We start from the raw sequence: 12,253 nt of genomic DNA, 5'->3' as shown, positions 1-12,253 counted from the left end.
TCAAAGAAGCATATGAAAAGATGCTTGACATCATTCGCTATTTGGGAAGTGAGTCTTAAAACCATAATGGGATCCAACTACTTATCTGTTAGAATGGAGCAACTTTCAAAACCTGACACGTGGTTTGTCAGGATGAGCACAGGGTGACATTTGGAAGTGTTGAATCACTATATTGTACACCTGAAACTAATATAACACTGTATGTTCACGAGCTGGAGTTAAAACAGAAACTTGATAAAGAGAATAAACACCTGACAAGTGCTAAGGAAGTCACGGAGCAAGTGGTGGGAGTGAAAAGTGGCACAGCCACTCAGGAAGACAGTTTGGCAGTTGATTATAAAGTTAAATGCACACTTGGGGCGCCTGGGTGGCTCAGTCGGTTGAGCGTCCGACTTCGGCTCAAGTCATGATCTCACGGTTCATGATTTTGAGCCCCACGTCAGGCTCTGTGCTGACAGCTCAGAGCCTGGAGCCTGCTTCGGATTCTGTGTCTCCCTCTCTCTCTGCCCCTCCCCTGCTCATACGCTGTCTCTCTCTGTCTCAAAAATAAATAAAAACATTTAAAAACCTAAAAGAAAATAAAGTTAAATGCACACTTACCACGTGACTCGGCAATACCACCCTAGCTTGTCAAGCAAGAGAGGTTAAACTTATGTTCAGCAATAACCTGTGCGTGAATGTTCCAAGCAGCTTTATTCATAATTGCTAACACTGAAAACAACCAAATGTTCTTCAAGAAGCGAATGAAGAAACCGTGGTACATCCATATAATGGAAAACCACTCAGCACTAAAATGGAACACAGATGAAGCTCAAAGCCAGTCTCAAAAGATTATCTACCATATGATTGCATCTATCTGGTATTTTGGGGTTTTTTTTTAAGTTTATTTTTTTTAAGAGAGAGAGAGAGTGAGAGCAGGGGAGGGGCAGAGACAGAGGGAGAGAAAGAATCCCAAGCAGGCTCCATGGTGTCAGCACAGAGCCTGATGCAGGGCTTGATCCCACGAACCGAACTGTGAGATCATGACCTGAGCTGAAATCAAGAGTTGGATGCTCAAGACTTAGCCACCCAGGTGCTCCTAAAGTTTATTTATTTTGAGACAGAGAGAGAGGGAGGGAGGAAGGGAGGGAGAGAGAGAGACAGAGAGACAGAGAGAGAGAGAATGAGCAGGGCAGGGGCAGATAAGGAGAGAAAAAATCCCAAGCAGGCTCTGCACTGTCAGCATGGAGCCCAATGCAGGGCACAAACTCACGAACTGTGAGATCATGACCTGAGCTGAAACCAAGAGTCGGTCGCTCAACCAACTGAGCCACAGGCGCCCTCCCGCTGTTGGATATTTAGGCTGTTGCCAGTTAGTTTGCTAAGATAAGCTACAGCGCTACAGGGAACGACCCGGCGCATACATCTTTTTGCAAGTATAATGATAAGTTAAATCTCTAAAAGTAGGATTACCAGGTCCTAGGGTATGTGTAATTTGAGTTTTTATACCTACTGACAGATTGCCCTCTATCGAAGCAAGTAGAACTTTTAGAATGAGTCATGTGTGCATTCTGCAGTGCCCCATCCCAAACTCTTGAATTCTCTCTTTCATAGGATCATGCCGATATTGAGTGGAAATTTGCAAGGACAAAGCTCTGGATGAGTTACTTTGATGAAGGCGGCACCTTGCCACCTCCTTTCAATATCATCCCCAGTCCCAAGTCATTTCTCTACCTTGGTAACTGGTTCAACAACACCTTCTGCCCCAAAAGAGACCCTGATGGGAGACGGAGGAGGCACAACTTGAGAAGCTTCACAGTAAGGCTTTTAAAAATTATGTTTTGTTTTTTTTTTTTAAACAGAACTGTTTTCTATCTCCCCCCACCCCCAACACCCTTGGTGACAGTCCGTATATTAAACATCAAAAAATCACTTCAACCCCCCGATGCTTGGGGGCTTGTCAGGCAGGAGCTCCTCCGTTATTCTCCAGCCCTAATATTTAGAAATATATTCGAGTGGATGGGTTGCTGGGAGACCACTGATCTAAGCTCTCTGTCCATTTTCAATTACAGGAACGCCATGCTGACAGCCTGATACAGAATCAACATTACCAGGTAAAGCTCGTCCCAGGGACTAAGCACAATAGTTCTTGGTCAGTTGTGTGACCTTGGACAAGGCATTTAACCTCAGCGAGCCTCAGTTTCCGCATCTGTGAAATGGGGGGGGGATATTTAAGTCACAGTATTGTCGCGAGAATTGAGTGGTGAGCATGTATGTACGATGAAGTGTGCGTGTGCACGCGTGCCTGTGTGTACGTGTGGCCTGCCTGGCACAATGCCTGCCACGTCTCATCACCACTAGTAATACAAAGCGGAGCACATCCCCAGGAGGCTAAGTGAAAAGAGACCATCCCTGTGAAGGACAGGTGATATTTAAGAAAAATATCTGGACTGGGGCGGCTGGCCGGCTCAGTCTGTAGAGCACATGACTCTTAATCTCAGGGTGGTGAGTTCGAGCCCCACGTTGGGCATGGAGCCTACTAAATAACTAAATGAATATCTGGATTATGTAATTAGTGGACATTGAGATCAGTAGACTTTGTGACACCGAAGAATGACTTTCTCAATTTTCTAAAAGGAAGAACTCTCATCTTACTGGGAGGGTTAAAGTTTCATCCAGCTTGAAGGAGGAAGGGTATTGACCATGTCCCTTCAAGGATTATTCCATTCTCATCATTGTATAGATGGGAATCTGTGTTTGCTTTGTGTGTGGGCAGAAATTTTTCCCTTCGGGTAAAGCTGCTCTTATGAGCCCACTCTGCCACCAAATTTGGACACTTGCAGAAAATGACTGGATCCTGGGAGAATGTGCTATTGCAAAGACAGTCTAAGCATATTTTATTTCTTGGATGTGTTTCTTATTTTACTGAGAGCCTGAGAAGAAAACTGAATGCTTCTTTATGTGTGTTTTTTTTTGTTGTTGTTGTTGTTGTTAATTTCCAGGAAGTTATCAGGAATTTAGTCAAAAGATACGTGGCCGCTATGATAAGAAATTCCAAAACGAACGAGGGACTGACAGAAGAAAATTTTAAGGTGATTTAATCACAAAGTGGTTGAATTTCTCATTTCACATTTCTTAAGCATCTTTTGATCTTCACCAAGTTTGAGGTTTCTGGTGATAATTTCAACCTCCTATAACCCACCAACACCAGCTAGAATATTTCCTTTCTCTCCGAGTGGTCTGTCCCCCAGAAAGTGGAGAGATTTCGCCAATGTCTCTTGCCACAATCAGCTTTATGAACGAAAGACATTTGCCTTATTCTTTTAATATTCTGGGTGTCTCACGGTGTGGGAATTGAAATTGAATGATATGGCAAGGACGTATCGTGAGGGGCAAGATAGCAAAAGGAAATATAAAGGCCTTCTTTAAAGATACAAGATGAAGACCAACCAATCCATTATTAAATCTTTCTTTTCATTTTTCTAATGCTTATTTATCTTAGAGAGAGAGAGAGAGAGAGAGAGAGAGCGCAAGCAGTGGAGGAGCAGAGAAAGACAGACTCTGAAGCCGGCTCCAGGCTCCGAGCTGTCAGCACAGAGCCCGACACAGGACTCGAACCCGCGAACTGCGAGATCATGACCTGAGCCGAAGTCGGACGCTTAACCAACTGAGCCACCCAGGCACCCCTTCCATCTAAGATTTAACAAACCCTATCATGACACATTAAAACTCTCCTAATACTGGCATGAGCCCAAAGCAGTGGTTCTCAGTCAGAGGCAATTTTGTTCTTTAGGGCACATTTGGCGATGTCTGGAGGCAATTTTGGTGGTCACACCAGACGTTGTGTGCCAGTGGCATCTAGTGAGTGGAGACCGAGATTGCTACTAAACATCCTACAACGCCCAGGACAGCCCCCCACGACCCAGACTCTCAACATGGCAAGTGACTGAAGAGCCCTACCTTAGAACACAGGTATATTTTCTAAGGAACATAAAAAGGCCGTTATCCTAACCCACAGATGGAAGTCATCTCGTGAGGGCCTGCTACGTGCCAAGCACTCCCCTGGGTGCTGGGGTACAGTGATGAGCAAGACCTAACCAGCCCCCACTCTTGTGGTGTGGCACGCACTAATGATCGAAGGTGACAAATGACTGGATCTTCTGACAGGATCGACACAGGGCGCTGTGGAGACAGAGAGGAGAGACACTCAAGTGGGATTTGGGATGTCAGAGCAGCTTTTCAGAAGAAGCCGTGTTTAAGCTGAGGAGCCAGATAAAGGAGAGTTGCGGAGGAGAGTGTCGTAGGCAGACAGACCAGCACAGGCAAAGGCCCAGAGGCAAGAGACGGTATGTCTACGCAGGTGGACAGCAGGAGAGCGAAATGTTCCCACTTAAGCTTTGAGAAGGTGGTCTTTAAAGGAAAACTCTAGGGGCGCCTGCGTGGCTCAGTCGGTTAAGCGTCCGATTTCGGCTCAGGTCATGATCTCACGGTTCTGGGTTCGAGACCCGCATCAGGCTGCTCATTGTCAGCACGGAGCCCGGGGCCCGCTTGGGACCCTCTAGCCCCCCGTCCTCGCTGCCCCTCCTGCGCTTGCGTGCGCTCTCTCAAAAATAAGCAAACACTAAAGGAGCAATCTAGCATCCAGGCAGTCAGAGATAGAAGAATTTCCTGGGGACCTGTGTAGACAGGGACCCCTGTCCTCAAACAGCAGTCTCTAACCTGACATGTTCCACTTCCCTAGTTTTATTCCGTGGGGTCCTAAAAGCTTTTTCCTCTGCCGCAGTCTTTCTATATGCAGATACGCCTATGAGAGCTAGTGCCCTAATCGAATACCTTAATCACTAGTTAACGTTGTAATAGGGACAGGTCTGCTGCTGTCCTCTTGATAAGGACCATCTGAAATCAGCGTTACTAATTGCACGATGTTGCCAATGGCCACCCCTGCCCGCAGAATTATTAATATATTTTTCTTGTACTGGAATAATGTGAGATTTTGCCGGTAGTTTGTGTACTTTGTGATTTGCCACTAGGCAAAGCCTGGAACGTTCCGAAGGACACCCAGTGAGCCTATCTTGAACAAAAGGCCACGCTTCTTAACATAACGTATCTTCTCTCTTGCCCCAGGAATTAAAGCAGGACATCTCCAGCTTTCGATATGAAGTACTCGACCTCTTAGGAAATAGGAAACACTCAAGGAGAAGCTTTTCCGCAAGCAGCACCGAACTGTCCCAGAGGGATGATACCAATGATGGCAGTGGTGGGGCTCGGGCCAAATCCAAGAGTGTCTCTTTCAATTTAGGCTGCAAGAAAAAGGCCTGCCACGGGCCACCTCTCATCAGAACCATGCCAAGAGCCGGCGGTGCCCAAGGGAAGTCAAAAGCCGAGTCATCAAGCAAACGCTCCTTCATGGGTCCTTCTCTCAAGAAACTCGGTCTCCTATTCTCCAAGTTTAACGGTCATATGTCTGAACCCAGTTCAGAGCCAATGTACACCATTTCGGATGGCATCGCTCAGCAGCACTATATGTGGCAGGACATCAGATATTCTCAGATGGAGACCGGGAAAGCAGAGGCCTGCTCTCAAAGTGAAATTAACCTCAGTGAGGTAGAATTAGGGGAAGCCCGGGGCGCTGCTCAGAGCCGTGAATGCCCTCTAGCCTGTTCCAGCTCTCTCCACTGTGCATCCAGCATCTGTTCCTCGAATTCTAAACTTTTAGACTCCTCAGAGGACGTCTTTGAAACTTGGGGAGAGGCTTGCGACCTGCTCATGCACAAATGGGGTGACGGACAGGAAGAACAAGTTACAACTCGGCTCTAAGTCAGACCCCTACCACCTGTTCTGGAACTCAAGAGAAACTTTGTAATTTCCTTGCCCTCAAAGGTGACACGGCGTACGACTCCCTCATTGCCCTGAGCCACCCCAGCCCCACCCCTCCCCCACCCCTCCCCCACCGCCCCCCCAGAAAGGGGAGTGAAACTCCTATTATTTTCACTGTCTTTTATAGCCACATTTTCCATGTTCCGTTCTTGTGATTATGATTCTCGTTACTGCTATTATTTGCCTTTTTATACCCATTAACACTAAGTCCATTTCACAACCAACTGAAGGGGTGTTTGCCCCTGGTCAGCAGAGGTGCAGTGGGTGCTTAACCCCTTGGCTTTGCTTTTCTTACCCTTGCTTCCTTGAAGCTCCAGGTGCCACTTTGCTACTGTTGCTGCCGCTCAGATTCCTGACCTTCCTCAGGGTCTCACCGCATTTCCCCACGAGACTGAGGGAGGTGCTCAGCAGTCCCCACCAGCTATCAAATAAGGCAAAGCAACCTGCCTGTCTCCGTCGCCCTTCAGTGCTCCACGCTGCCCATTCTGGTCCAATGAACAGCATCAAAGGGAGACTGAACAGACTCCAAAGAATTGTCAGCTTGTGGTTTCTAGGTATAACTGGCCTTCTTGTTGTTTTTGTTTTTAAACACGACAACTTCTGTGCTCGCTTCGGCTGCACACACACTTAAACACGACAACTTCTCCTGATCGTGGGGGCGGTTGGCTTCTTTGGTTTCTTAAAGATGTGCTAGTTGCCCTAATATTTACCACGTAGTATGTGTCATATCTAATAAGTTAGTGAATTCCTTTCTTGTGTTTGTGTGTTTCCGTTCCTTACGGCATTTTAAAATGCGACAGTATTGAGATTAGTATTTAGGATGTGTCCTGTTTTTAAAAAACTTCTGCAGTCTAACCAGTAGTCACTACATCTCAGAGGTTGGCAAGAAAAATAATTAGCTGGTACATTCATAGGGTCCTATCTACTGTGGATAGTTTTAATCATTGCTATCGAAAGCATTTCTAAGGTAAAAGTCTGGGTTTGAAAATGTTTTTTAATCAGAAAGATAACCTCTTGTTAAGGCGTTGAAATCTGAAAAGAGCATCTTCGTGAAAAAACAATTCACAATTCAATTGGGTCTAGATAACCTGATTCAGGTTGCAGTTTGAATATTCATGGGGGACAGTGAAATTTCATGTGTAAACTTATGTTAGACATATAACGTGACCTTAGTGAATTCATGGAACTATAAATGTGATCCGAATTCTACTGTCTTCAAAGAAAGCAGCATTTATACATACAAATTATTTGCCACAGCTTGAGAGTACCTCATCAGATTCCAAAGGTTAAAAATGAAGGTTAAAAAATGAAGTCCATAATACATATGGTTATCATGTTGATCCAATAACCCCTGAGAGATAATCTGCTGACCAACGGTGGGTTTGGGGGGGGTGTATTTTTTTTTTAACCAACATTAGCACAAAGTTATCCCCAACTTACACTCTAACATATGATCCAAACAGCCCTAGGTCTGGGTACTAGAGAGTAAATTAACAGTGCGTAGCTCAGAAAACTCAGAAGGTTAGGATGTTCTGTTCCTGTAAATTGCAACAGTAACAGAAATCCATCTAAAACCATGTGTGTACTTTCTGGTAAAAGTAAGTATAATGAAGCATTTTCAAATAATGCCTATATGCCTCCAAGAGAGCTTGTGACAGTGTAGTTTCTGTTATTTGAACAGATTCCCATTTCCAGCCCTAGCTTTGGTGACTGATGGTCAAAATATTTCACATGAACATGAGGTTCACATGAACAAGAAGTGAGGAGGGGGAGAACAGGAGGAAGTGTTGAAGAATAAAGCTCAGATCCAAGGAAAAACCATGAAGAGAACGAGATGCATCAAGACCCATATGGCAACAGACTGTCCCCAAGTAATTCTCTGATCATATCTCAAGTGATTGTTTACTCAAATTCAACTTCTCTCCTGCTTCACCAAGTGGGACTATCATAAATGGCCTTAACGTCAATAACAGGCTATTTTCCAGAAGGAAAGTTCCTAAATTTACAGATTCGACTTTTGCAATTGTCAGATTCACTTTCAATAATAAATAGAACCTGGGCTGCATCCCTAATTCATATTAACAGCACCCAATCCCAATACATGGCCCTACTTCATCAAAAGAAAAAGGTATCTCTTTCTCACAAATGCATGTACTTAGGATAACCTAGGTATAATTGTTCTGGCAGTTACTCTATTGATTTGTCAGAAAACGAGGGTAGCCATACAGCCATGCTCCAAAACAGTCTTCTCTCGGTTAGGTTCTAAAGAGGGAATATGTATAAATTATAGCAGCCAATCTGTACTACTAAGAGAAACCAGTGTCATATTTCATGGGCAGTACATTTCTTTCCAGATCTCCTTAGGGTTATCGTCTTTATGACTTGGCTTACAACTTCACTAGCTACCTTGAGCCCTGGTTATGATGGGGATTGAGGACAGCTATTAAAGCTGAAGGGCAATTGCCGTAACATTCATCCTGGTGACATCAACATTTTTATTAACTCCAACTCAGAAAAATAGGAACTCTTAATACAGAAAAGAAGGAAAAGAGATCTGTGTTCACCTCTGGACCTCTGTAGACGCTCTGGACCGGCTACTATCAACAAAGGCATTTCAAATACAGTGCTTAAATATGTCATCTGACCCTAGAGAAGGTCTAAGCTGATGTGAGAGTCAATTTATAAACAAAGAAAATGAGAGCTAAGAAAGAACCTCAAAGAGAACCTACTCTATCGCAACCTCTTGTTTTACAAATAGAAAAAAAAAGGTCCGGAGAAGAATAATGACTTGTTCAAGGTCACAGAGACAGTCAATAAACCCAAACCTTCTAAATCACAGAAACAAGACATTTGTTATTAAGCATATATATTATATATTATACATACGAGATGTGAAAATGGAATAGCTGCTATATGTATGTTTTTGTCCATTTGCCTACAAACTTCAGAGTGACATATTTTTTAAAGTTTATTTATTTATTTTGAGAGAGAGAGACAGAGAGAGTCGGGGGGGGGGGCAGAGAGAGACGAGGAGAGAGAATCTCAAGCGGGCTCCACATCACCAGCACAGAGCCTGATGCGGGGCTCGATCCCATGAACTGTGAGGTCACGACGTGAGCCAAAAAAAAAAAAGAGTTGGGCACTTAACCCACTGAGCCACCTCGGCGCCCCGAGGCTGACATATTTTAAATGTAAAGCTAAAAATGTGCCCCAAGGTCAAATATAATAATACATGGTATAAGAGTCATTTACTACTTGTCTAAATACCTAATACCACGGTTCATCTCCATTATAGTTGGCCTTCTTCTCACTTCTAGACACCTGTACTTATTTGGTTGATTCCCATCATAAGTGTCCCTGATCGTTAGCAAGGGTAAAAATCTTGCAATGAAAATGACCATTGTTGAAGTATCTCTACCACGTCTAACTTTAAGTCCAGGGGAGTACAAATTCAGAAGAAAGATTTTAGCTTTAAGTCCAGGGGAGTACAAAGACAGAGGAAAGACTTCAAATTCAATTTTCACTCTTCTCTGGCCTAATTTAGGCTATTTAAGCTAAGTCCAAAACATCTAAACATCTGTCTGCAATTTGATTAAAGAACTTAAAGAAAAAAACCTAGGGCCTCTACCTTTTGCGAATGACTTCAATAGTAATCAAATACTTTTTCAGTAAGAACTTCACAGTTCTTAGGGCAGTGCAAACCTCTCCTGTAAATTTCATTGAATTTCAGTGAAAGACATGAGTTGACACCTTAGCCAGAAAATAGCAGTGGCCATTTGATATTCCAATTGCCTTGTGAGTGAGACTCAAGTGGTATTTTGACTGAACAGTTTAGGTGGCCCAGACCTTGCTTTATTAAATCATCAGGTAAAAAGTACCTGAAGTTATTAGGCAGACATTCTTCCCTGTTTAAAAGTACATAAGAAAAACTGACTATATTATTTTGGTAATCAAGTTTTCAAAACTGCTAACAAACAGATTGTTTGTATGGACATAGCCAATGGAAATTGATGGGATCGTTCAGATCCTTTAAACAGTTTCTTCACATCTACTTGTCAGCTCCCTCTAACTCCTGTGGCTTTGCCTCAAATCTATGGGCATTTTAGAATGTTTCTCTGGCTGACTTTATCTAGATAATTGTTCCATATATCCACTTTGCTGGTGTACAACTAACCACTGGAACAGAGTACCACAGTTCAATGCGAGCACACTTTACTACAGAGAAGTGCTATTTCTACTGTATCTCCAAATCACATTTTATCCAACAGAAGTGGGTTTTGGCTTGCATTGCTTTTAGGCAGAGGTTTGTAACAGTGAGAACCTTATTTGTGTTATACACACGCACACGCATACACACACGCGCATGCACACAATGAAACTTAACAGCATTTGTTTGTTCTGTCCTTGGCCCTTCCTCTTTTTGGGTAATTATTTGATCATTTTTAAGGAAGGAGGAGAAGTAACTTCAATGGAAAGAAACTTCCTGAGATATGGTGAGGAATTTCTCAAATAAGTTGCCACGACAGTATCTCCTGTAGCACAATTATTAATACTGAAAGCCCTCAGAATTTCAGGTTTCTGGTTTGAAGAAAAATAAAGCATTTAGGTTAGAAAAGAACATACCTGTAAAAATAAAAATACACATTTTTAGTGAATTAAACCTGCATACTTTGGATTTATTGCATACTTGAGCTATTACTATTCATATGCTAGTACGTGGTTTTAGGATTTCCATCTGTAGGCTACATGGTGGTCCAGAGAAGAAGATACTGGTAGGTGGTTTTGAGAGCTTTACTCTTAGAAAATGAAACAAAGGAATTAGTTGCTTGGAATGATACGGGCTGCAGGCTAGGGTGCTCTGGCATGTTTAAGCTCAGTATTTGTTTTATCCCTACTCTTGAGTGGACTTGTACCTGATACTTGTTAGTTTATTTGGTCTGAGTTGTAGTCATTCATTTTTTAAAGATCTACCATCAATGTTTGTGGTACTTGAGACTCATGTACATATTAAGGATTATAATGTTTTAATATAAAATTAAGTGGAATGCCCTTATGCCAGAAGCTGGCTTTCTCCTCTGGTGTGAAAAGCTAGGAAAGCTTTGTAGAAACTTCCGGTTACTACACAAATAAAAGACAAGTTTTGTAGGAACGGGAAGAGCCCACCGCCCTTGACCGCTGTAATCAATCAACTTTCCTCAGTCCATAAGTGTAACACACACTACCCTCATTCTGGACCCTCAAAAAGAAAAGGCCTTTTCAGAACTCTCCAAATGACTTGATAGAACCAAAAAGACCAAATGAAGAAGTAGCTAAGAATGGCCTTCAGCGTAAAGGTCATTTTCACCAATTTGCAGTATATTTTGCCCTCTGACGTCATCTATGAGCAGGTTTCAGGGAATCTAACCTCCCAGGAGCTGCACCTCAGCACACGCACACACACGTAGCAAGGCCATACCCTTGGTGGCACTTGAACGAGTAGGCGGCAGTGTACCTTTTATTTTACCCTAGGGTGGCCAACCACAGTTGAGCTGGGCTTGGCCACTTTATGCCTTTCCCGCAAAGCACTCATTCCCCAAAATACTCATTGCCACCAACTGCCTTCCAATTTAGAAACCTTCTTGACAGTTCTCCGGTCTTATACAACCCTTAAAACTGACCCTTGGAAGACAAGACAAACAAGAGGCTTTGAGGTACTTGGATGGTGAGGGTGTAGTAAGAGACAGATGCAAAAGCTTGTAAAGAATGAGTATGGACAAACACTTTAGAACATAGGGGGCTAAACCACCAAATTGTCAAACTCTTTAGATGACCAAACTGAGATGGGGTTCCCCAATAATTAAAAAAAAATGTAGTTCCTGAAATAAAACACTAACATCACCATTTTTTCACTCAAAAAAATCCAGAAATGCCACAGTGTATGAAAACTAGCTCTGAACAAACTGTAATCCTTTTGCAAAGTTCGGGTCAAATTCCGTTTGAGTTTCAGATCACAGCAATTTCTCACCTTGTGATCACTGTGTTGATAAGCTCAACAGAGTGAGACTCAAAGGCTACATTTTAAATCGTGCACTATCACTGATTGACTTTTATAAATATGCCCTTCTGATCAGTTACCGGCCTTGATCTCTCCAAATTTTATCTAAGGAAGAAAATGACTTTGTTCAAACTCTACATCAAAGAGAAAGAAGAGGTCAAGTTGGGGGAGGGGAGTATAGAAGAAAGCTAGATTCTATACCTGGTATCATGTTTTAGCCTCAAAAATGTGGAATAAACGTATCAACTGAGATTATTAAAGGAGACTGATCATTTTCACACGCATGCTGGAACGTATGTGCCCAAATGAATGCGGTTCTTCAAACTAATCATCTTAAGCCACACCCATGTGTGAAGGCTGCCG

At 43.1% G+C, this 12,253-nt stretch overlaps 1 protein-coding gene across 1 annotated transcript in view; it reads left to right on the top strand.

Moving 5' to 3' along the window:
• TRPC5 (transient receptor potential cation channel subfamily C member 5) overlaps positions 1–5,889 on the top strand; it is a 132,690-nt gene extending 126,801 nt beyond the window's left edge. The window contains exons 7-10 of the mRNA XM_007078434.3: positions 1,594–1,797; positions 2,052–2,093; positions 2,982–3,071; positions 5,104–5,889. Coding sequence (XP_007078496.2) covers positions 1,594–1,797; positions 2,052–2,093; positions 2,982–3,071; positions 5,104–5,796 — 1,029 coding nt within the window. The 3' untranslated portion in view covers positions 5,797–5,889. The remainder of the gene's footprint in view (positions 1–1,593; positions 1,798–2,051; positions 2,094–2,981; positions 3,072–5,103) is intronic.
• Positions 5,890–12,253: the final 6,364 nt, after the last annotated feature.

This window comes from Panthera tigris, chromosome X (assembly GCF_018350195.1).
Source record: "Panthera tigris isolate Pti1 chromosome X, P.tigris_Pti1_mat1.1, whole genome shotgun sequence".
Classification (NCBI taxonomy): domain Eukaryota; kingdom Metazoa; phylum Chordata; class Mammalia; order Carnivora; family Felidae; genus Panthera; species Panthera tigris.
Note: the sequence above shows the minus strand (reverse complement) of the source record. Positions and strands in the feature narration are given on the sequence as shown.